Source organism: Heterocephalus glaber, unplaced genomic scaffold (genome assembly GCF_053883595.1).
Source record: "Heterocephalus glaber isolate CG9 unplaced genomic scaffold, H.glaber_assembly_v1.0 deba00000809, whole genome shotgun sequence".
Lineage (NCBI taxonomy): Eukaryota > Metazoa > Chordata > Mammalia > Rodentia > Bathyergidae > Heterocephalus > Heterocephalus glaber.
In genome coordinates, this window is record NW_028258163.1 from 11,156,926 (window position 1) to 11,182,943 (window position 26,018).

General features: G+C 39.9%; 1 protein-coding gene across 4 annotated transcripts in view; it reads left to right on the plus strand.

Annotated features, from left to right (window-relative positions):
- Positions 1-26,018, plus strand: part of Ryr3 (ryanodine receptor 3) — a 565,647-nt gene that overhangs the window by 303,833 nt on the left and 235,796 nt on the right. For all 4 annotated transcript variants that reach the window (XM_087207455.1, XM_087207452.1, XM_087207454.1 and 1 more), the window contains exons 19-22: positions 5,501-5,693; positions 16,400-16,616; positions 23,556-23,660; positions 25,065-25,168. In XM_087207455.1, coding sequence (XP_087063581.1) covers positions 5,501-5,693; positions 16,400-16,616; positions 23,556-23,660; positions 25,065-25,168 — 619 coding nt within the window. The remainder of the gene's footprint in view (positions 1-5,500; positions 5,694-16,399; positions 16,617-23,555; positions 23,661-25,064; positions 25,169-26,018) is intronic.

Here is a 26,018-nt window from a genome sequence, read left to right on the forward strand (position 1 = left end):
CAGATGTTCTTGACTTAGGAAAATCATTTCCACACTACCTGCTCATGGCTGCCCAGCTCCAGCCATAATCCAGGTATATTCTCTGGAGCCCAGGCAATGCCTGAAGAGGACTCTGCATGGAGGTTAGTTAAGGAAATATGAACCACAGTTAGACCCTTGGGTAAAGCAGAGTGGTCTCTGTTTCAAAGAGGAGCTAATCATTCTCAAAGGAGAAAAATTAGTCTTTTCCAGGTGTTATAGCAGGCATGAGGTACTTACCGAGTCCCTGGATCCATTTGTAGACATTTGAGGAATGAATACATCAGTGAATCAGAAGGCAGAAAACCCACTCTTGCTGTGTCAATAAAGGGTTGCTGTCTTTGCATTTCAGGACTTGAAATCCTGTCTAACTGTATATCATTCCTAAAGTATAGCATTGCTCCACTCTTCTCCCATTCCTCCCACCCTGTTTGCCCTGAAGGTAAGCGTGCTGGATGCTCCATGACCACATTCACCAGCACTGGCAATGGCTCCATACAATTGGAGAAAGGACAAGAGGGCTAGTAATTCAGCTTTTCAGTAGCTGTGGCTCTGAACATTACCAAACTTCGTAATATAATGGCATAGAGATGCATTCAGGGATGTCATTCTTCTAACATCTGATGAGATGTGGAGAAAACAGTGTCTAGAAGGTTTATACCTTTTGTTCTCACTAAAGCCTGAACCTTCCTTGTGTCTGGGCAACACTGACTTCTCCAGCCAACACACAAGAAGCATATATTTTGCAGAAAGCACTGCAGGTAAATATGTCAACATGTTCTCCAGCTGAAAAAAAAAAAAAAGTTCCTATAATGACTTCCACCAGGACAGCAATGAATTTCAGACTACCTGATGAACGGGTAATTGTCTGATGAAGAAATGGAATGGAAATGACCCTACAACTTGCTATAGGAAGGAATGGAAGGTGATTAGGGAGAAATATTAGAAATTGGTTGTGACAATTTTTCTTCTTTTCCTTGAAATTTAAATGCCCAGGTCCATTAACTTTAAAGTTATCACTGTGCATAAATTAAGCCACTGACTTGAACAGGTCTTTAACATACTTACAAAAGTAGAATAGATGGAGCAGTAGTTGGAAAGAATTGCAGTGTTCCAAACATTTTGTCAATGGAGTCAAGAAAAAACAGTGTAGCTTGTGGTTATGCCTGGGTTTGAATCCTAGGTCTGTCAATTTCTGATTGTTTGACATTAGTCAAATTACTCAACCTCTTGAAGAGTCAGTGTTTTCAGGTAAAATAAAATGTACCCAGGCATTATATGCACCTGTAGTCTCAGCTACTCCAGAGGCCAAGGCAGGAAACCTCTTAAGCCCAGGAATTTGAGATCAGCCTGAGCAATATAGTGAGATCTCATCTCAAAAAATAAAATAAGAACCAAGGTAGAGTATGTAAACATGCAAATTTCCAATGATGAATGTACATTAAATGTACCAATATAATTAATTAAAAAATAAAAATATGAGTAAAAATATATATGAGTATATATTATACACATATGCCTTAGAAAACTTAAATGAGATAAAGAATATGAAGTCTCTGGCACATATTAGATACCCAGTAAATATGATTTTCCAGCCATTAATGTCTGTGAAGTCCACTGTAGCTGCAGAGACCAAAGCCTGGGTACCTCAACACCCCGTCTGTGATACCTAATGGGATAAATAATCCAAGTCCCAAAGCGAGCACAAGTCCCAAGCTGAATGGCAAAATTAAGTTTCAAAGTGACATCCTAGGGCCAGGGATTTAGCTCAGTGGTTTCGTCACCTGCTACGCAAGCACAAGGACCTGAGTTCGATCCCTGGTACCAAAAAAAAAGTGACATCCTAGGAATATGAATAAACATTTTCCTCTGTAGGTAGGAAAACAGCCTTAATATTTTTATTTTGTTTTGCGCCATGGAAACCTGTGAAGTCACTTTCAGACATAGTTATGGAAATGACCCCTCTTCAGATCTCCCAGAGAGGTGCCAGGGCAGCTCAGCCCTTTAGCTTTCCTTTGGGAGGAATGATTCTTTTGGGGAAAGCATCACATTTCTCTTCTGACCTGGGCTCCTTGTGGCCTTCAGGACAGCAGCTGGAAGTGAATTCAGCTCAGAGCAGTCTATGGTTTGCTACTGGCTATAGGGCAGTGTCACAGAAGGAACCATACCTCCCCTTCCCTGTAACCACTTTTCTCTTGCAGAACTGGAAGAAGCAGAGGAACTCTTCTTCCTAAGAAATAAGTGATACAGAAGTGAACAAATGCAGTAAAATTATGTTTCTTGATTTATTAAGACAACTTGACTCATCAAGATAATTTAGCTCTGCAGTCAAATTTGAACAAGGGGACTTTATCTGTCTCCCTATCAAAAGGAGACCCTGGCTATTGCTTCATGGTTCAAATACAGTCAATTTGGGTCTTTCCACCCCAGTGCTGTGTGGAGATCCAAAGAGTAGCTGTAAAGTAGCATTTCTATGTTTTTGGCTCTCCTCACATTTCAGTGCCTAAATATTTATGTTTATATTATAATACCAAACTCTGCAGTGCCCAGGCCTATGGAAATCCTGAGCACCACTGTTTTCCTGTTGGCTACATTACTCATCAAATGAGATTAAATCCCTCAGTCATATATCCTTGGGATAATTCAAAGATACTCAGCATATGATTAAGTGGCTTTTTCCTTTATCTTAAACTGCTGATTCTGTTAGCTATAAGAAAATACCTGAGCTAATCAACTTATAAAGAGAAGTTTCTTTAGGCTCACAGATTTGGAAGCTTCAGTCTATGATTGATAGGCCCTGGTGCTTTGGCTGTGGTGAGGCAGTACCTCATAGCAGGACCATGAGGCAGAAAAAAACTGCTTACCTTATCACCAGGAAAGAAGAGAGAGAGAAAGAGATGAAAAGACCAGGGTCCTATAATCCCCTCCAAGGGCATTCCCCAGTGACCTAAGACCTCCCACCAGGTCCCACCTCTTAAAGGTACCCCCCTCCATTAGTGCCTTTACACATGGACTTTGGGGAGACACTTAACATGTAAACTATAGCACCGGGATTGGAATGGCTTTTCCAAGCTTTTTAGGCCCGTCAGATGGATTTGAGACTTTACACCAGGGGACATTTCTTCTTCAGACTAGCAGAGGCAATGAAAGTTTTCAGTCTCTCGAAGTTCATGGTCTCTAAGGTTATTCAGAGTTCCTTAAAAAGCAGTTGAGGCTGCTCTGAGAAAAACTTTCTGAAACAAGTTTTCCTTTTATTGTACAGCGTCACATTTCTGATGAGTGCTCTGAAAGGATCAAATACATTCAACATATTTGAGAGTATATTTGTTACCACTGTAAAGGGAGTATTATATTAAAAATCACTATTTTGACTTAGCCCTCAATGCAACAGTTTTCCTTATTTTGTTTTTCTAGATCTTAAGAAAGATACTGTTTAGGGCCGGGGATTTAGCTCAGTGGTTCCGCCACATGCCTCGCAAGTGCAAGTTCCCGAGTTCTGGTACCAAAAAAAAAAAAAAAAAGAAAGATACTGTTTTTACTTTTCTCTGATAAGCTTCCCTTCTATTAGCCTAGTGATTCTGATTTGGAGTTAATAAACAAAAACAATAATAGCATTTGCTTTGGGTTACAACATGACAAATCTTATTCTAATGACTTTATATAGAGGAATTCATTCAGAACACAGTAATGCTATGAGATAAAAAAAAAAAAGTATTATTATCTCCCCTGGACAGAGGAGGAAACTAAAGCACACAAAGGTACATTGATTGTCCAAAGTCACATAGTTAGGGACAGAGTCAGAACTCAAGACCAGGGAGACTTGTTCCAGAAATTCCACTTAACTACCACACTATCCAGCCTTATGAGTTTACAGAGGACATAAGTCATTTGTTTCATCAATATCATAGGAAGAATAATCATCCCTACAAGTAACTGTCCTCACAGATTCACCGTAGACATGACTGTGCCCATTTTACAGATGGGGAAACTGAACCTCTAATAGAATCACAGGCCCAGGTTCATGTAGCAGTATAGAGTTGAGATTAAATTCATGCCTGTGTAATGCAAAGGCTCCCTCCATCCCCCATGCCACTGCACTACAGAGCAATTGGAAGGATCTGCATCTTAGTTAAATATTGGTTGCAGAACCCTTTTTTTTTGGTACCAGGGATTGAACTCAGGTTCTTGCGCTTGTGCAGCAAGTGGCGAAAGCAGAACCCTTTAAAATCATTTGAAGCCTTGAACACTCTCAGATTATTTTTCCATGATGGAGGCACAGTTACCGGAGTGTTCAAAGTGATTCCACAATTGCCTCATTTTCCAGTTTCAAACTCCAGTCTACTTACATTTAAAGATGAGATATACCTCGTTAGATGACCTCTTACAGCATGAATGCCATATGAAATGGGGTCTTTTATTCAAATAATTCTCCATTGCATTGCTCTGCACATTTGCTGAGTATATGCCTCCTATCCAGTAATAATTAGCAGTCTCCTTTTAGTTTCCAGATAGTATCAGTTCCAACTTGGTAATCTCTACTGTTTGTACTTTAAAAATGGGCTCAGCTTCTGATTTCATTTTGCTAAGAGTGTTCTAAAGGAAACTGCTATATGGGAGCCCAGCCTCATAGAGAGGTAAAAGACTGTCCTTCTCCACTCATCCTCTGGAAGACACTTGGTGACTGTGGTGTATTAAAAGCTAAATAAGGCTCAGAACCCAGCCTCTGATTGTGGGAAACACTGCTGTTGATGTAGGATGGCCAGCAAGTAAATGAGAATCTTAATCGTTAGGGGCTGTGGCACAGACCTATGTAGAAACCACCAGAGGTCTCTGAAAGGGTAGGGAGAGAGAATGATGGTGTAATCACAGTTCAACACCGCAGTTTTTCCATGATTAATGTAATTCTCAGAAAGATAAAAAGCCTTATAACGGCATTTTTGTCCATCAAGGATATGTTCAAAGGTAACTGTTCAAGGTAGCATTTCAGTTATTTCACAGCTCTATTAGGATTTCTTCAAACACTACGGCAATATATTCTAGAAGTTAGCTTAATGAAAAGGGAACATATGTTGCAGTAAGGATTTTTTTTTTTGTATTGGGGCTTGAACTCAGGACCTTGTGTTTGTGTGGCAGGCACAGTGCCACTGCACTAAATCCCCGACCCTAAGGATTGTTTTTAATGGGAAAAGTAGAACTTTTTAAGAGTGAGAAAAACAGCAAGTTCTTGTTCTCCTCCTCAGCAGCAAGAGAGCTTCCCCAGACTTCTCTCACACATGGTGTCTGTCCACTCACCAGCCTAGAAAATCACTTTTCATTGCTCATCTCATGTAGGAAAAGCAGAGTTGCATTTCAAGCACAATTGCATGCTGGACCATCTATGTGGCCATCAGACCTGGACACTTCCCTGGCTGGCCTCTGTGCTTCCTCCAGCTGGGTAGTACCTCTGGAGTCCACAGCCGTCTTCCTGTTCTTTGCTCACCAGGGCGGATACCCAGGTCTGTGGCCTCCATCAACCAGCACCTGCTGAAGTCGGATGATGTGGTGAGCTGCTGTCTGGACCTCGGAGTCCCTAGCATCTCTTTCCGCATCAATGGGCAGCCTGTGCAAGGGATGTTTGAGAACTTCAACACCGATGGCCTCTTCTTCCCTGTGATGAGCTTTTCAGCAGGTGTCAAGTAAGTTACAGCTATGCTTTTCTGGGAAGTAGTCATGACCCCACCTCCCCGTCGCTCCACCCCCATGAGCTGATGAACCAGTAATCTCTAGTGCTTCGTCCTACAGGCCAAATCGCCCCAAGAAAGGAGTGCAGCAAGGGTAAAAGCCAACTAGACTTCTTCCCTCCGTATATTTGTTTAACAGAGAACTCTTGCAGGAGTTAGGCTATGTACTCAGATAAATATTAAGATAAGTTCTGTGAAGAAGATTAAAAATTATAACAACATCACATGTTTATAATAAAAACCTTAAAAGACACAATTATAAATAATACAGTAAAAATCACATGATTCCAACGCTTAGCTGTAATCTCTATTAATATTTTGGTGTATTTTTTTCAAGTCTTTTTTCCACAAATTTATGTATACTTTCCAAGTTGTAGTCACGTTGAGCATGAAAATTTTTTTTTTCATTTAACAAGTTAGGAGCCTTTTGCTGAGATATTATGTATCCCAAAATGATGTCTGATGGTCACATGATGACCCTTTACTTGGCTGTACTGTAACATAGTTATTGCTTTGATGTTGTATCTTCATGACAATTCTATTTGTAATGTTATAAATATAATTATTGTGAACTTCCTTACCTATAATTATTTTTCCATATTTCTATTTTGTTCTTCTAGAAGAAGGTAAAAAATTTATGAACTTTTAAATGTAAGAAAATATATAACTGTGTGGTCAGATTGATTCTTAGGAAAATCTTATGAAGAGTTCAGAGTTTCTTGTCAACAATTTCAAAATCTAAAAAACTCCAAAAGCCATAAAATAGTTCACAATTCATTTTGCAGCAAATCTAACTTGAATTCATTTTGTGGAAAAACTATCAACACAAATGGGACTCTTTTCAGCCTTTCTTTCATTTGTCCTGCTCCTCAGGAATGCATGCATAACTGCAGAAATATTGATGTCCGCGAATACTGGGTATTGCCTCTCCCCTGTTTGAAGGTTCTGCCTCATACATGGATTTGCTACATTTTATTAATTCTATAGAATTCCAAAGTCTGGAATCTCAAAAAAATTCAGATAAAAAAGTTGAGCCTGTAGTATTATATAAAACAACATAGAGAAATGGCCAACTGAATCATCATTAATTCTTATTGTTATTGGTTATGTTTGTTGTTGTTGTTGTTATTGGTTATTATTAATCATACCAATTTGAACAAATTGTGTCTTAGAATTTGAATTTTCTGTTTAATTATCAACGTAGTAAAGCGTTTTTAATGCTTGTAATTCTTAAGTAGTTTTTAACTCAATATTTTTTTAAATAAAATAACTATTATCAAACACACACATACAAAAAATTAAAACCATTCGAAGAAGAACAATGCAAGGGGGATAAAACTACAATAATATTCAAATACAGCAAAACTCAATATTTTTGCTAATTTTGTATTCTTGGCTTTTCGGATACTAATTTTGGACAATTTTTTAATATATTAAGGCTGTTAAACTATTTTCTGTAGGTTTCAGATATTCTGGTTGTTATTTACCTTCTTGCCTTTAGGATTTTTTTTTCTCCTTTTCTCTTTTACAAAAGTAATAAAAAAATCAAAGGAAATACAGAGAACCCATATTAGGATCACCCGAAGATAATCATACTACCTTTTTGTACATATTTAAATATTTTGCATTGAGTTTGGCTCGTACTATGCATGCTCTTTTTCTGTATACTATCACTGATTATTATGTCCATTGCCCTGCCCCCCCCTTTATACCAGTTGAATGTAGTTTTATTTATTTCAACCTTTATTGAAATCAGTATTTTAATGACTGTATGGCAAGACTCAACAATAATTCTTCCTCAAAAGAATCTTAGCCATTCTCCATTCCTGTATTTTAAAGAGATCACAACTGACTAAGCAGGAAGCTGGATTCACCACTATTAGAGTCCTACTGGTAACCCTAGAAGCTTCTGGACAAGGCTTTGGAAGGAGAAGAGAGTTGTGGAGACAGAATTACAAAGCTAAAACTACAGAGGAAGAATCTCAGAGCCCCAGGAGTCCAGGCAATGCATCTGTCAGAATAGAGCCACTGTCAGAGGCCTTAAAACCTCAGGTGGATAAATACACTAAGACATGTTCATATATTTTCCAAAGGGGGATAAAATTTTGGTTGTCTTTCAATTAAACTATCTAGGAATAAAGAATTATCCTTTGGAAATGACACTCAACCTTTGGAATTTGAGACAGGTGTGTGTGTGTGTGTGTGTGTGTGTGTGTGTGTGTGTGTGTGTGAACACTCATAGAAATGGATTTTATAATACTGAAATATCATTAATACTGTTTGAGATTCTCGTAAAAAATGGAGAACCACTATAATAAAGACTTAGTGATACTGGGCTGGGGATTTAGCTCAGTGGCACTGCACATGCCTCACAAGCACAAGGTCCTGAGTTCAATCCCCGGTATCAAAAAAAAAGGAAGAAAACTTAGTGAGACAGAAAAACTACTCATACATTTCAAGGCAAAGAATCTTACATGAGCCTCAGATGCAGTCTTCTAAAGAATTTAAGTTCTTCACCTGTGTTCTCTCTGCTGAGGATATTTCTTCCCAACTCTTTGTAACGTTCCCGCTGACTTGAACCACATTCCATTTGAACCACTGCCATATAAGCCACATTCATGGCTGTCCCATGGAGTGGGATGGGACAGTCCCATTAGGTGGTACAAACTGTGCATTTATGGCCCCGTTGTGAAAGTATTAAATGTCATTGAATGTAGTGATATCCTGTTTTAATATTCATAATGAGCATGTAGAAAGCAGGGAATGTGGTTGAAAGACAGGGGTTCAGTAAGCACAAAAAAAAAAAAAAGGGAACTGGAACCAAGACTCTGTGGCTGTCAGGAGCAGCCCAGTGTAAGCCCCCTTGTACATTTTCCCTACTCTCTTCCCCAGAATGAAGGGAGGGAGTAGAAGTCTGATACAACATAGCAGTTTTGAGGCCATCAGCCTTGGCTTAGTACCTTCCCTGGAGAAACAAGGTCACCCTAATCAGACAGTGCCCAGGACTCCATTTGCCTGGCTGGTTGGTGGCCTCCGTCATCTACCATTATTGACCTTCTCATTTTTGTTTTGTTTGACTACCTCCTCCTCACTGGTTTTAACTTATTACTTATTTTCTTTTTTTCTGGTGGGGATTTTTATTAGTACAGTATGTTTTTGCAATACATAATCAGGGAGGATTGGTGCACATACATATCACATCTTGACCCATACGCTTACTTCCCAAGCAATTTATCTAAAAAAAAGTACTTAAATGAACCTAGCTCTTTGCAGAAAGGGTCTTCTTTAGTCTGCTGCTGGCTAATGTGATTTTGTGTATATTTTGTGTTCAGAGAGCAGTACATCAGCCTTGCGGGTTACACAGTAATTCTTAACCAGTAGCTCATCCTGCCACTCTCCCTTAGAGCAATACAATAGGAATTTTGTGTTGCAATTTATTTTTGGATGGGACTTTTTTCTTAATCCCCTCTTGATAACTGTATCTAGCAGGTAAAGATTCAGGGGCTGAATAGAATCCGTGTGTACAAGACATTCCTAGTATCTCACGTCTAGGTCAACAGATCATGCAGCCTTCTGAGTGTACAGATAACAGAAGCAAAATCACAAGATAAGGAAAATGAGACATCTAACCGTTTAGAAGGTACAATGGCTAAATGAACTTAAATGAAAGGGTTCAGATTGTGTTGACTTGAAGAGTCAACAACTTAGATCTGGGCGCTTTTTGCTTATAGTTGTCTTGCTAAAGAGCAGTGCCGGGGGATGGACATCACTCCAGCCTCCTGCCCGGGGAAACTATCAGCTGCGACACATTCCCGTCTCTGGGTATCACAATATATGATTCACAGTCCACACATAGTTAGGAAATGCACATTCCTGAAATGCATCTAGTCCATGATGCAATGTCCTCAGTCTGTATCGGTGCTAATCCTGTGTTGCAGAACAGCCCACTGGTTCATTTCACTTAGGAACAAATGGGGTCAATAAACCAATACTTTTTCTTACATCAGCTGGTAAAGTTAAATTTGATATTGAACCCAGCAGTTCTCTGCACTACTTTAGTTCAATTATACAAAAAAACTAGAAAGGGAAACTAAGATAGTAACCCTAGGTTAATTAAAATACTGAAACAAAATACATTTATTAATAAAATTTTTTAAAATTAGTTTCACTGAATACTGTAGAACACTTTCTGGGTTTTATGGCATCTCTCCCAGTGAGATGTAAGGTGTTATGCCAAACTAGAGAGTAATCCTTGTTTTCCCATCAGAGAGGCATTCAGAATTGTTTCTCATAATCATTTTAAACTTCTGTGTGGCTTCTAAATTAGATTTTTCACAGTCCCATTTCCTTCTGTTTAATGGTCCTTAACGAGATTATAGTCTTGAATTTTTTAATAATTATTTTTATCATCGCAAGTTGTGTTGTTAATAATACCTGATTAGGATATCCCTGCTAGCAGTCATTGAAGAGCAGAGACACACGAAGAGCAAAAATCATTTTCAATGAGATTGACCCACAGTGAAATCAAAGGCGGCATGAGCACTTACCACAAAATCCATAAAGCAGTATGTACTCTCTTTTCTAACTATTATGGGTATGCTTCTGTCGCTTTCTTCTCTGTGGCCTGTCTCTGGGCAGTTTCACTAGTGCACTAGTGCAGAGGGCTCTCAACTAACAGCCCTATTTAATATAAAATAGATTTGAGGATGAGGCCTGTGGACCATGGATTCCACTGAGAAGGTCCAGTTATGTAAATGCCAGGAAGCTTTTATTAAAAAGTGATCTCTGGGCCAGGGATTTAGCTCAGTGGTTCCGCCACCTGCCTCGCAAGTGCAAGGACCCCAAGTTCAATCCTCAGTACCAAAAAAATAAAATTAAATTAAAAAATAAAAATAAAAATAAAAACTAAAAAGTGATCTCTCCCAGCTGCTTCCACAAATGGAATTAGGGCATGAATCACATAGACAACATTATTCAAAAGCCACAGTATATAGTGGCATTTGGATGTTAGTTTTTGTTTTACAAGAAATTGATGAGTTATTTACTGTAGTAAAATATATTTTACAGCTTCCCAAAGATCCATTTAATCATTTTACATAACTCTGTAACTAGCCCTTTCTAATTTATAAAAATAGCAGTATCCAAAGTCAGTTGGTATTTGTGGTTGTTGTTTGTTTTCCATTGGTTTCCACACCATACTTGGCTAAAGTTCAGGTAACCAACAGCTTGGCTATTTCAGCTTCCTGTAATCAATGTGTGGAAATTATTGCTTAGATAAATATACTTCAGAGAACATGATGAGCACTGGCTGGATTGCTCTGGGCTTTCGTCAAATGCTAGCCAGAAAGAAATATGAATGTGAGACTGGCCATAACTTAGAATCTTCTCCAGTTTCAGTGATGTGTAATAAGGTGCAACTATGAATCTTGACTTACTGGTTAAATTCAAGTCAGCAAAAGCTTGCTAATTCTTCCTCCTCTTAACCACAACTTACATTTTTTGGAATCCTATTCCAATCCTCTAGGAGGGATTCAGTAGTAGATAAAAATAATGAGACACCTAGCAAGACTAAAGTGACTCCATGTTTGCTAGTAAGCTGTGAATACAATATTGTAGACTAACGAGAGAACACCATTTTGACCACAGCAAATCTGTGTCTTCATTTTTACTGTATTTTTTAATTTATAGGCCAGTCTTTCATGTTTGAGTATTTGCAATAGTTTCTCTCATCCTTTCTGCAAATTAACAAGCAAAGATGCACAAATCTCAAAAGGTAACACTGAAGATGCTCGCAAAGTTTTTTCAGTGTAACTTAACCCTGTGCTTTCAAAATTAGTCAGGTAAATAAAAAAATTCCTCTATATCTCACCATTTCTTTGATTTTAGGAGCTAATGATTGAAGTAATTGTTCATTTCTGAGGTGAAGGAATCTGAGGACACCACTGCTTACTGTAAGCACTTCAGAAAGAAAAAACTGACCTTCCTAAAATGAAGCATTTGAGTTGTAGGAAGACCTGAGAAGGTGACAGTGCTTTAGTGGAAGAGATTAAATTGGTTAATGAAATGTTAAAATCTATTAATGTAGGGGAAATTTTTGAGACTAGAGAACACTAGTTCTAAGCCAGGTGTGGTAGTACAGAGGCAGAAAGATTGAGAGACGCTAGCCTGGACCACATAGTGAGACCATATTTGAAAAAACAAATTAATTCTAACTCAACTCTTAAATTCTGTTTTTTATTTTTAATTTAACATTTGGTGGAAGCTGAAAGATTCTGTAGAACCCAAGCAGCAGGATAGAAAACACAGAGGAGAGAAATTTACATTCCAATTGTACAGTCTCATTTGTGAATGGGGCAAAGGGTTTATAGAATAAACATTAAGTACCAGATACAGGATTTACTGAGAGAAATAGACAGGTAGGTGTAGCTACCTTTTCTTCTGAGACTGACCTGAAGCAGCGAGACTGCCTCTCCCCTGTTTTCTATAAGGGCCTGACTGGGGCATGGTTTGGCCAACAGTTGTCATACCTCCCTCCCCCTCCTTTCCCTTCCCTACTTTCAGTCCGCGGAGGATGGACTGGGACAGCTTGCCACAGTGTCCTCCCACCACCCTTCAGGTTGTTTCACAGCCCATCTCCAGGCCACTGTGGTAGGAGTTGTAACCTGGCTGTCAACTGTGGTGCCCCTTGCCCCTTCCTTCCACATCCCTCTCCGAGCTCCTGCCACCACTCTGAAGAAGTGGTAGGGAAACACTCCCTCCCAAGTAGTTTGGATCCAGGCCATTATTAACATACCCAACATCTCCAAACCCTAGTAAGCACGTAGTAACCCTAGTGACACAGCTAGCCCTTGTGAAGATTCCTTATTTTGGCCACCGTATTTTTCACAGAGATGTGACAGATATCAGTTAAAGAGCCTGATGTCTTGCTGAACTGTGGCCCAGATGGCTGCAGCTAAACCAGATGCCCTGCACCCACTCTGGGAAGCATCTGCCCTGACCATAAACTGGGCTGGAAATTGAACTAAGCAGTAGAACTGATTTTGGACCAATCAGTAGGCTCAATTCAGAAGGCTTGAGTTTAGACCAACTTGGACTAAATCGTCAGGTTAGAATTTGGACCAAACACTGACATGCAGCTGCTGTATAAGCAGAGCTCCTCTCATCCTTCTGGTCTAGAAAGGCTCTCTCTTGTGCACTCACTCCCTTCTCCTATGCTGCAGCACGGGCCCTGCTCAAATAAAGCCTCACTCCAGTGGTGCTTGTAAGGTACTTACTCTTGTGGGCTTGAAAGGTATGTAAATCTGCTGGGAACTCCTGTCCTGAATAGTATGGACAGGGAGGTAATATGTTCTTGAACTGTTGGCCCTAAAGAGTTCCAGAGACCAGCAGCCAATGAAGATCAGCAGAAGAGACCAATCAGCTGAGTTGTGGAAGCTGGCACCTACCAGTGTCAACCACTGGTATACTGGCAGCGTCAGGGCCCAGAGCTGTAATGCTAAGAGCTGAGGGCCATTGGCACTCAAGGCCTCGGGTGGCTAGCAGAGCTACACTTTGCTGATTGATAATCTACCTGAATCTAGCAAAGGAACCCTCAGCTCATTGTCAACTGTTCTAACCTGGTATAAACTGATGCCCTGGATTTTTGGCCCTCGATGAATTCTTGTGTGCTTCCTGTAGCTTTTATTGCTCCTATTAGGGATAAGATCAATCTTGTCAGCAATTTAGAAGTGTCATCTATTTTTTAAGATCCAGAGTTGTATCCAGTTAAAGTTTGAGCCCTCACCCAACACACCCCTGCAGTGTGAGGTTACCATCTCCTCCCTTTGATCTGCCCTGTCCCCAGCTAGCTGACTCCTGTGCTGCACCCCTCTAGATTGGCCAGGGGAGCCCTGATTGGGGATAGGCACATCATGTGGACTTGGGCCAGTGGTCATGTGGCACTGAGCCTTTGGTTGGTGGCTGTTACAATTGCTGCATCGTTCACTTCTGGGGCCCTTCTGAGGCTTTTTTTAGTGAGCCTCCGAATGGGGTTCCTGCTGTAGATCTTGTAGTACAGCCTTACCACTCCTGCTGGCTGCTTCCTGTGGCTGACCCCATATCTCCCTCCATGTCTGGCCCCTCTCCCCAGTCATTCATCCTTCTGATCTTCAGAGGCTGTTGAGATGGCTGACAGCAGTCTCTTTCATGGGGCTGGTTCCTGATGTCACCCTGGAGGGCCGTTCTCTGCCATGATCCTTTTCTTGCCTTTTCTGCTCTGCTGCCAGGAAAACGTGTCCCTCACCAAACTCTGGGAGAGCCCTGGCTGTCTTCTGAGCATCTCCTTGTGGTCCTCTTATCAGCCATCAGCGGACTTCAGGTGGAAGCCAACAGCCCTTTTTCTCCCTAACGGATCTCCCAAGTTTTGGACTCCTTTCCCTGCTCAGACTAGAGGACATTGTGGGCGGAAACTAGAGAACTTCTTTGGCAGTTTGTTGTTGTTGTTGTTGCTATGTCCTGCATAGGTGACCCAGCATCTCTCTTTAGGAACATACTAGGAATCCTCTGAATTATGAATTTGTAGATCTGCCTTTGGACCCTGCCAAAACTCAGAGCCCACTCTAATGCCATACTCCAATAATTAAAGTGATTTTCAGACATTTATTTCCTTCTTTTGCTTATTCCCTTCAAACTTATATTTTATTCCTCAGTCTGGATCTCCCAGGGTGGTCATAAAGGGGACCCCCAGGACTGGCAGCTCTTTGTCAGATCCCTTCTAACAGACTCTGGCCAGGTTGTTGCTTCTGTGAGGGAAGGAGCCACCGATGGAGGGGCTAGCTGGGGCCAGCTCCTGTTCAGTCCCACGTGCTGGGGGCAAGGGCCCTTACCTGGCAGGACTTCCAAAGCAGTCCAAAATCTTGTCTTCTACCCAGTGAAGCACAGTATAATGATGTTCAAAGATAGATGCTTCAGTGAGCAGTAAACACTGATTTCTGCCTGCATTAATTTTTCATTTACAGTTTTTCTGGCCATTATAAAAGAAGATTTATAATCAAATTACTATGTTTTTAATAAATATAAAAAGAGACAGCACTCTTCTCTTTAAATGCTGCATGAGACTTCATTCCATTTTAATTTGTTAGAGAAATTTTGAAACTAAAAAGAACTGGCAAGAGAGCTCATGAATAATGAAGTCCATCTGAGGTCCTCTTATGAGACCATTTATGTGCTTTTTGAACCCATATGCTAGTGGGTTACAGAACACACTAGCTGTTTAAGCTCCCAGACATTCATCTTTTCACAGGAGGATGCTTAGCAAGAAAAAAAAGGCAGAAAACTTCCTACACTAATTCTTTGCTTGAAAAGGTCCAATTGTATCCTATGCCAGTAACACAATCTGTTATGGTACAATTGAATTGGGAAGTGCTCAACAAATAATTTCCAGGCTTAGTCATTACTTCCTGAAGCTTCACTAAATTAGTAACACTGCAGGCTAATGACTCAATTTCATTTTAATGTCATTTGTTCATATTCTTAATACACATAGATCATGCCCTGTTATATAACACTTAATGTCAGTGCAGTCACAAGGGGGCAGTTGTGCTTCTGGTTCTGTATCGTTGTTTAGTACTTTTTAAAATGGTAAAGTAGGAGGTTTTAGATGATTTCTATAATTAATTTTAAAATAGCATTTTATTCAGTAATGTTTAGGATAAAGTATCTGTTCCTATTAGAAAGGGAAAAAAACATTTTTTACTTGTAGCAATTTTTATTTTCCAGTTTCATAATTAGGATATTTCCCGCATCTTAATTATGCAGCCAGCACTAAGACTCCTGCAAGTCTGCCCTACCGGAATGTTCCCATTAAAGGAAATGAGGTCTATTGAAGTCTTCTGCTGTGAGAGCTTTGCTCAATAATAACTTCCTCCATGTATATCACCCCCCTCCACATACACACCCAAACCATCGGCATCTCCAAATAATCCTACTTCCAAACAAAACTGAGATCTGGCTGCTGGATCACCTTGTGTAACACACACTCATCTCTTTGTGACTACTTCAAGGGCCTCTTCATTGCTCCTTGCGCCTATCAATATAAGACCACTAGAAAAATCTTATATTTCCTCATCTTAAATCTCATGAGCAGATTCTCACCTGGAATAAATTCACAACTTCTTGCCAGAGCTTGTAGACAGCCCTGTCCCTCACACCTCATCTCCTGCATGCGGTCTAACCCTAGCCTAGCCTAACCTAACCTATGTATGTGAAGATGAAATTCTTTAGCATATTTGCTAAGCTGAACTAAAATACTGAAATATTTCTGTGTGTTGGTAATTAGTGCCTGCCTGTCAGTACCATGAGCCACTGAGAGCCCTTTCCTTCTTGGGAAGTCCCAGCAAAGATATAGGGGTGGACCAGGGTGTTAGGCCTGAATGACAGCAGAAGGTGGTGCCCCTGACCAGCCACTAGCATCCTAGCAAGCAAACCCTTCCCATCTACCCCTGTGGCGGCCACTTCACTGCCGTCCTCCTATGGCTGTTTTGTGGAGCTGCAGCCCTTTCAGTTTCTCTTTCCAACAAAATGACTTTGGGAAAAAGGGGTCAGTGGGAACTGATTTTTGATTTTCATTTTTTTAGACGGGGATATTTTTTGACCTCTCTATTCTTGCTTTCTTCAAATGACAGAGTACGTTTCCTCATGGGTGGACGTCATGGAGAATTTAAGTTCCTGCCTCCCTCTGGCTATGCCCCTTGCTATGAAGCCTTACTTCCAAAAGAGAAGATGAGACTAGAGCCTGTCAAAGAATATAAACGTGATGCTGATGGTGTGAGAGATCTGCTGGGTACCACGCACTTGCTCTCGCAAGCCTCTTTCATCCCATGCCCCGTTGACACCAGCCAGGTAGGCTCAGATTGCCTGTGAGAGGCAACCCTTATGGGTGAAGTAGGAAAGTTAAATCCTTCTTTTTTCTGTGTTGTCTTTGAACCATTCTTACTATGGGTTCTATAGATTTGTGAATGTGAACAACTGTTCTCCATGTTGTTCCATATGCAGAGATTGAGTTTGTTAAGAACTTCTCAGCATATGGAGTGCCTGCTACATGCAAGGTGCTGTTCTCTATGAAAGGTAGGCAGAGATAATCTATTATTCTGAGAATCACAACCAAACTGAAGATACAGAGGCAAATATATTCTATTTTAAGGCCAAATGTAATAAATGCAGAATGAACAATATGCACAAGTCAGTGCTAAAGATGTCCTTTAGGCTAGAGTATTTCTAGGAGTCTATTTAGAACAGATGGAACTTCGTCAAGGCCTTTTCTAAGCTTAAATGTAAAAGGGCATCTAGGGGGATTGTAACAGTAATGAGAAAAAATAAGGGCCTGGGAATAAAACACAAAACACAGAAAGGATCAGTGCAACAAAGATCCTCACATAGCTGGACAGTTAGAGGAGGAAAGTACAGGAGGGAAATTGAAAAATAAAAGTGAAAGCAGTGGGATAGTGTAGAAGACGTGAGAGTGCTGGAAGTGGACATTTTCTTTCCCCTTCCAGGCCTGTATTTTGAGAGAGACACATTCACATAGTTATGACAAGGGACATGCAATAGCTTTCAGCATTTCCTACACATCAGTGCTATTTGATTCACTATTCTAAGGCATTACAGAAAATTAATGCAATGGGACCTTGCCTCTAAGTCACTTGGGGTTAATGATTTATAGGAATAATAGCTCCTTTAGCCCATAGAGTGCCCCTGGTATTCATCCCCCATAACATTCTTTTTTATTGGTACATGATAGCGGTACATAAAGTTTACATTCATCTTAGGGAGTAGGTATATGTGCTCAACACATCTTGATCCTTTTTATTCCCCTTCCCTTCCCCTCCCAATGCCCTCCTTCAATCTGTAGATGCTTTCCCCATTTTCATTATTATTGTTATTTTTTAGTTATTTTATTTAGTTATTATTATCGTTATTTTATGTTTACAACATACAATGTTGACATTTATCATAGGCATTTTGTATGTGTACATGATGCGTCTTAAAACTTTTTACATCCCCTTCCCCTTCCCCTTACACCTCCCCTCAACCCTGTGACATTCAACTATGTATATGTACTCATGTGGTTAGTGACTGTGAATCCCTGGGATAGAAACTGCAGCATTTCTCTGCCTGCTTCAGAGCCTTGTGCAGCTCCTGGAATGCAAACAAGAGGTCAGTAGGAACCTGGGAGATATTCATGACATAGAGTTGGTCCTAGAACTTGGATAGTCATGTTCCTGTACGTTCTAGATGTTGCAGAGGAAAAACTTATCTCCTACCCCATTATGTTCTGTAGCCGGGAGTCTGAATTAAATTCAGACTAACAGATGAGCAAGAGAAAAAATAGATTTTGATCACCTAGTACAGAGTTTACAAAGATATGGGACTCAGGGAAGAGGTAAGTATTTGAAGCTAATGTACCATTCTGACTAGGGAACGGGGAGGGATAAGGGCACCTCTGGGAAAGCAGCTGACCTTGAGGAAAAATCTGTGGGCCTTTAGGATAAGAGGTGGAAAATGTGATAGTTTGTGACAGCGTCTCTTTGGGTGCGGCGCTGACATTTCTTGATGACAAGAGTCAGTTTCCTGCAATGAACAGTTGAATTCTTTTGGGAAGCTCTTCTTTTAAGTAGACAGTGGGAATTCCGAAATGCTTTTTTTTACATCACTTGTTTCTCAGATGTCTTCCTTCAGCTCAGAATAATCCTTATGCCACTATGGCATATTTGAAGACAAGAAGCTCGAGGGCCAAGGACCAAAGTAGCTTCCCTGTGGACCCAGGGCTGCTGTGCCCGTGTGGGGAAACAGGAGCCTAATGGGCTGCCTCTGCCTGCTAAATCATCAGAAATGTGTGTGCTACTCAGACCAGGCTTCCTGGAGGAAGCTGACTCAGGAAGAGTTCAAAAAAATGAGAGAAAGTTTTGATGAGGGAAGAGAGGAGGGCTTGATACCAAATAAAAAGAATCCTCTGAATTAAAGATTTGGCTACCAAGCAATAGAGATGTGCCCACAAGCCAGAATAACTTTGACATCTAGACTCAAAGCTGAATTTGTACAGACCCTGTAACTAAGGAAATGTGGCAATCACATCACAGAGAAGTTCTTGTAGGAACAGTACAATTTATTCCCTTCAATGAGACCTTATAATTTTTTAGGATCTACCATTGTTTGAAATTACTGTCAAAGGAGAAGTTAAATATAAGGTACAGAGTCGACACTCCGGCCTCCCTGGGGGACATTAGACCTTTCTTTGCAGGTTAAGTACTGTTACCTGGAGCACTCTGCCTGGTGTTGCCCTAGCTCATCGCTGAACACTGGGAGAAGAGCCCCATTTCCAGCACCTTTCCCTGGGGACCCGAGACTCCCAGGAAGCAATAAGCCAGCCAGTGTTGTTTTGCACGAGAAGGTCGCCCTTAAGGTCCCTGAATTTATGACTTGGGGTTATTTGTGGTGGCCTCTTTTCACACCAGTCAGCTGCATTTTTCCCTCTCACTGAAGCGTGCGGTTCCTCTGACCTGCAAATTCACCTTCAGGATGTAATCAACTACACAGAATTTAGTTTAAACGGATAACCTCAGTTAATAAGAAAAAAAAAATCCAAGAACATTTGTAACTTGTTTTCTAATAATTTTCCCCACTATGCACCTTATCCAACCATCATGCCACTACTAACTTGAACTTTTCCATAATTAGATTAAGTTGAATTTTTTAAATGTTTTTAATTAAAAGACAAATGGTGATTATAACATGTAAATATTTTCTCTGTGATCTTCTTCGACCTCACCAACTTGATACACTTTCTTATGCAAAACAATGTTTTTTCCCCCGGAGCACCTCTCTACACCCCTCAAATTAGGATTATTTCAATAGCAGAACTTTTAACAGTGAAACATCAGTGCTCATTGTGATGGAATTGGTATTTCAAGGGCCAGGTAAATGACACACAGGTGAAGAAGGAAAAGCATGGAAAATTCCCCTAAATTGACAACTGGTGCCTGGCTCTATCTATCAATGCCAAGCAAGTGTGGGTCCAGGGTTAGCCATCCTCCAAGAGTCAAAAGAAATGAACAATCTAAATTTTTATATGAAATCTCCCATTTCTTAGGGACTGTCAGCCAATAAACATGAAAGTAATAATAATGACAGCAAATTAAAATAAGAAAGTCGGCCTAGTTTGTCACATCTTTGAAAAGCTAGGAATAAAGTTCCAAGAAGACACAGAGGGACTCTTCCCTAGAGGTCATCAGGGAGACTTCACAAAGGCAGTGACACTGGAGCAAATTCCTAGAACAAATGGCTTAGGGCTCTCAAAAGAAACCCAGAATAGCAAAAGCAATCCTGGGTAATAAAAGCAAAGCAGGAGGCATCATGGTCCCAGGTCTGAAGTTACATTGCAAAGCTACAGTGATAAAAACAGTATGGTACTGATACAAAAAAAGATGTGTGAACCAATGGAACAGAATAGAGGATGCAGAAACAACCCCACCTATTTGATCTTTGACAAAGGGGCCAAAAACATACATTGGAGAAAAGCTAGCCTCTACTGTTACTGGGAAAACTGGGTATCCACGTGCAGAAGATTGAATCTAGACATATATCTCTCACCATGTACCAAACTAAAATAAAAATGGATCAAAAATTTAAATGTTAAAACAGAAACAATCTCCTGGAAGATAAGATAGGTAACACTATTGAAGACATAGGCAAGGCTTTCTGAACAGAACCTCACTGGCACAAGTAGTACTAAGAATCATCAAATGAGATCACATCAAAAGTTTAATGGACAGATAAAGAGTAAGCATATCTGCCCTTGTTCCCCACCTTAAGGAGAAAGCATTGTATCTTCTCCATTCATATAAGGCATTCTCACTGGAAGTATGGAGTACATGTCTTTAATCTGTTGAGAAGTTTTTGTTCTACTTCTAGCCTCCTGATAGCTTTTACCATGAACAGCTGTAGAATTTAATCCAACACTTTTTCTCCAACTAGTGGCAGGATCATATGGCTTTTTCCTTTCCTGTGTTAAAATGATGACTTTTGGGGGTGGATCTTCCAATGCTGAGCCAACACTGCCATCCCTATAACAAAACCACTTTCTACATACTGCCACATCTGACTTCTAATAGTTTGTTTTGTTAAACAAATTTCTATCTATGTTCATACTTTTTTCTTGTATTATCTTTACCCAGTTTTAGGATTAGCACAACGTTGATTTCCTAAAATGAGGGGAGAAGTGTTCCTTCTTTTTTCTGCTTTAATTGTTTGATATAATTTATCAGTTAAAATGTTTATGAGCCTGCTGTTGTCATATAGGTAGGTTTTCAAGCTAGGAATATACTTTCTTTAGGTGCTATTCAAATTTTATATTTCCTCCAGAGTTAGTTTCATTAATTTGTCTTCCAAGGTCCTTCTTAGCAGTTGTCAAATTTATTTCAAAAAAGATTTTTGTAATATGCTTTCTATATCCTTTTAAATTCTGTAAAATCTGTGGTAATGTCTCCTAGATCTTGATATTTTAATTTTAAAAATGTATAACTGATATTGTGTAATAGGAAGAAAAGGTCTAAAGGAGCAGGGGAAATGGGAGGGGTAGGGGAAGGGAAAAAAGAGAAAGGAAAAAATATGAGAAGAGGAAAAAAATGGAAACAAAGTCTTTGCAAATAGGGATGGGTGGAGGGGGTGAAGGGAGGGCAGGGGAAGGGGAAAAAAATAAGAACCAAGATACTCATGTAAAGGTACAAGATCCCAATGATGAATGTAACTGTATTTTATACCTAAAATGTACCAATAAACTTAAAGGGGAAAAAAACGAAAAAAAACGAAAAGACCAACAGAGTAGAGAGAATGGGAAAAAATTTTTGCGAGTTATCCCTCAAATAGAGGACTAATAGTTCCGAATATGTAAAGAATTCAAAAAAATTAAATCCTGAAAATAAAATACCCAATAAAAGGGCCAGGGATTTAGCTCAGTGGCACAGCACCTGCCTTGCAAGTGCAAGGTCCTGAGTTTGATGCCCAGTACCCAATAAATACGTATATACATACATACATACCCAATTTAAAAATGGGCAACTAAAATGAGTAGATACTTCTCAGAAGAAGATCTCTCATTTACAAATGCCAATAAACAGATTAAAAAATGTTCAACAGCAGGGGTCATGAAAGCAACACTGAGTGCATTTTCTGCCAGAAATAATGGCCATCATCAAGAAATCAAATAATAACAAAGCTGGCAAGGCTGGAGGGTGAAAGGAACCCTTCTACATTGCTTGTGGGAATATAAACTAACACAACCACTATGGGAATAAGTATGGAGATTCCTCAAAAACTAGAATGAGAAAATCCATTTGACCCAGGTCTTGCCCTTCTGGGTATCTTCCCCAAAGAGTTAAAGACATCATATTACTCTGATACACACATACCCATGTTTATAGCACCACAATTCATAATAGCCAAATCTTGAAAGCAGCTTATATGTCCATCAACAGATGAATGGATAAAGAAAATGTATTTAAACACATTGGAGCACTACTCTGATATAAAGGATAAAGTTGAGTCATTTGTAGGAAAATGGATGCACCTGAAGACTATAATGTTAAGTGCAAAAAAACAGACACACAAGATTAAATATTGCATAAATTTCTCTTATATGAGAAACCCAAACTGCAAGTAAAGAGCAAAATAAAAGATAATAGGAAGTACAAAGATAGATCTTTTTTAAGAGGAAGGAAGAAGGAGGAAGAGGAGGTAAAGGGGATGAAGAATGAATCAAGATGTGATAGATACATGTACCAACTGCCCATGGTAAATGTAATCATTATGTACTGCAAACATGTAGTAATATGTACTAAACATGTGCAGAGTACCAGTAAGCATCAAAGTTCACATGTGAGGGGGCAGAACTGTGGAACAGTGTGGTCTTTGGGGAGAATTTCAAGAAGTTTGAAAAGGATGAGTTAATGGAGGCCACAATGAGAGGAGAGCATTATATACCTGTTTAACACATTTAGTCTTTTCTTAGCAGTGCTACGGAGGACTTTGGGGCAACACACTGGAGGAGTGCTTTAGTGTGATTTTTACAATTGATTTCTTGTTTTTGTTGTAGTGCACTTGTCTCACTGGACATAGAAGGAGAATAGATTGGTGGGGAGTTGGGAGAGCAATTATAAGGCTCTTACCATGGTCCAGGGAGAAAATAATGTAATACAGAGCAAGAGACCCTTCAGAGAGACTCAGGAAATGAGCATCGTAGATTTCATGACAGATTGAGAGAGAAGGTAATGCCAGGGAAGGAGGAGGAAATTAGGATGACTTCCAGGGTTGAAGAACTACTGGAGACAGTTCACAAAAACAAAGTAAAAACAGGAAGAGAAAAATATTTTGAAGGAAAGGTGATGATTCCAGCTTTGGGTACATATTGAGGTTACTTTGATGAAAATGTGGGTCTGAACTTGGAGGAGACCGTGGACAGATGACTGATTTAGGCAAGACTGCCTATGGGTGAAGGTGGGTGAGGTCTTTCAAAGAGACCACAGAGTGAGGAAGTAAGGCAAGGGGAGCATTCACGTGTAAATCACATGCAACACAGATGCCTGCAAGAGGACCTAGAAGGGGTGGTCAGAGAGGCCCCACAGAGCAGAGAGGCGTATCATGTAGCAGGGTGCAGCCCCTCCTTGGGGATGTGCCAGGGAATGCCAGTGGAACCTCTAACCCCTACAGATTTTAGGATGGATTTCAATATAATAGATTCTTCGAGTTCTGACTTTACACATGCTCTTTTTTTTCCTTTTCTTTTAGGTTGTTTTACCACCTCACCTAGAGAAGATCCGAGACAGATTGGCTGAGAACATCCATGAGCTTTGGGGAATGAATAAAATAGAGCTCGGCTGGACTTTTGGCAAAGTATGTGGGTCAGTGGCCAGCCCAGGATGGGGAGTTGGATTGTCTTGTCACTAGGAGGGGTTCTTTAGACAACTGAACAAGTTTTGGAACTTCATGAGTCCTCTTCCTCCACCTACCTACTTTTTACTCTAGTCAGCAACAGCCTGTTATTTATCTTCAGTCAGGAGACCATGGCTTTCAGATGTATCACTAAGATTAATGGACCCTCAGAACAGGTTAGGGAATTTCTTTCACTAGAAAGTATTTTTAAATGGAATGTAAATTGACTTTGCTCTATGAAAAGTATAAGGTCATGTCTGAAGCCAGAAGGACAGGTGAGTTCTGAATCTTCCTGTGACCCTGATACTCTGAAACGATACAAATCCCACTTAGTTATTGAAAAGGTCTCTGCACTCTAACACTTATGTATGAATATAGCTACTATAAAAGATTCTCTTCCTATATGTGTACCTCTCTGCTCTGTGCCTGTGTAATAGCACGGAGTGCTTCTTTAGAGAACTTGGCACAACTGCAATTTTACATGTATTCCTATAAATATCTCATTCTGCTTCTTGCCATATTAGACTGTTCTCTTCATGAGCCTGATATTGTCTGTGCTTGCCATTGAACTCCTAATGTCAAGCTCAGTGCCTGCCACAGACTTCTTTCACTTCATAAATACTTGTTGAATGAATGGTTGAATGAATGAATGAACAAACAAGTGAATGAGTTGAGATTTGGATCCACACTATTCAGAATAATAACCACGAGCTACATGTGGCTACTAAGCCTTGAAAAGTTGCTAGTCTGGATTGAGATTTGCTGTAACCGTAAAATACACCCTGGACTTTGAACACGTCATTTGAAAACGTAATACAGAAATTTCTTATATTGCTTACTAAGACGATAATATTTTGCACATATTGGGTTAAATAAAATGCATTGTTAATAGTAACATCACCTATTTCTTTTTGCTTTTCTAATGTGGCTAACTAGAAAATTTGAAATTACAATGCAGTTCACATCTGTGGCCAGTTTTACATTTCCGTTGAACACTGGTCAGGCTTCTGTAGTCCTTTATTTACTGAAGGATGATACTCTTAAGTCACATTATAGTGACTTGAATTTTGAATAAACAGAAGCATGGATGCCATGAGTAGAACTGCTCCTCTGGGAAAGTAAGTTCTAAGTGCAGACATCAGTCTAGAAATAAATCTGCAGAGCAGAAGCCCATTGGTGACTAGGGGACTGTGTGCATCAGTTACTAGAGAGAAGATCATCTGTTCACCTGTCAGCAAGTTGCTGTCTTTATCTCACCTGATATGTGTTTCCCAGGCCATGTTTCAAAGTGTGTTCATGTCTGTTTTCCAGCACAATGCCAGCTGTCAAAACTTAAATTATATTCTTTCTTATGTTGTCATCTAGATACGAGATGATAATAAAAGACAACACCCCTGCCTTGTGGAGTTTTCAAAGCTCCCTGAAACTGAGAAGAATTATAACCTGCAAATGTCAACTGAAACCTTAAAGTGAGTGTTTAATTGAACTGAAGTTGGACTAAACAGTGAGTGGATGATTTAATGCATTATAACTAAACTGCAAAGATACGTTGCTCTTGCCTGAAAACATGGCACATGCTGATAAATTAGAGGAGATGGTGATTATTCATTTCACAAGAGGATTTAACATAGTGAATAACCAATCCACCATTATTATTTAGTGTACGTATTTCCATAGAGCCCATTTGCTATTTTCTAGGAACAGGGAAAAGGTGTGGGAGGCAGAAAAAAAGAGAAACAGAATCAAAAGATTCAAGGACCTCTTAAAATTCACATTCAATCAAGAAACAAAGAAGATAAGACATTTCTAAAAACCAGTGGGAAACATGGTCTGATTCACTGAAATTCCATTTTAAAACAACTTCTAGCTCCCTATGACCCCACCCATATAAGACTCAGACTTTACTATCCCAAGTTGGGATCTCTCATTTTGAACTCCTTTTGTGTTTGTTACCTGTTCTCTCTATTTCGCTGTTCTGTGTCAGTGCAGGGCACTCTAGTATTTGTTGATATAACAGTGTATGAAAGGTGCTATCTCATAGGCTCACCTAGGTGATATCTTCAGTTACACTGAAGCTTCTTGAGTAAGGACCTTTGTACCTCATGGTGTCAGGCCTCGCTTGAGGCACTAGATGGGCAACACACAACAAATATTTGCTCACCTGTGGATTTGGCATTAGGAGCCTGTCTGTTCGATGAAATTAGAAGGCAGATATGCTTCAAAGTGAATTTGTAAACTGGAAAATGTTCCCAAGAGGTACAATTAACAAGCTTCTCTTTTGTGTTTTCATGCTTGTTACCATCTAATCACAAGTTAGTA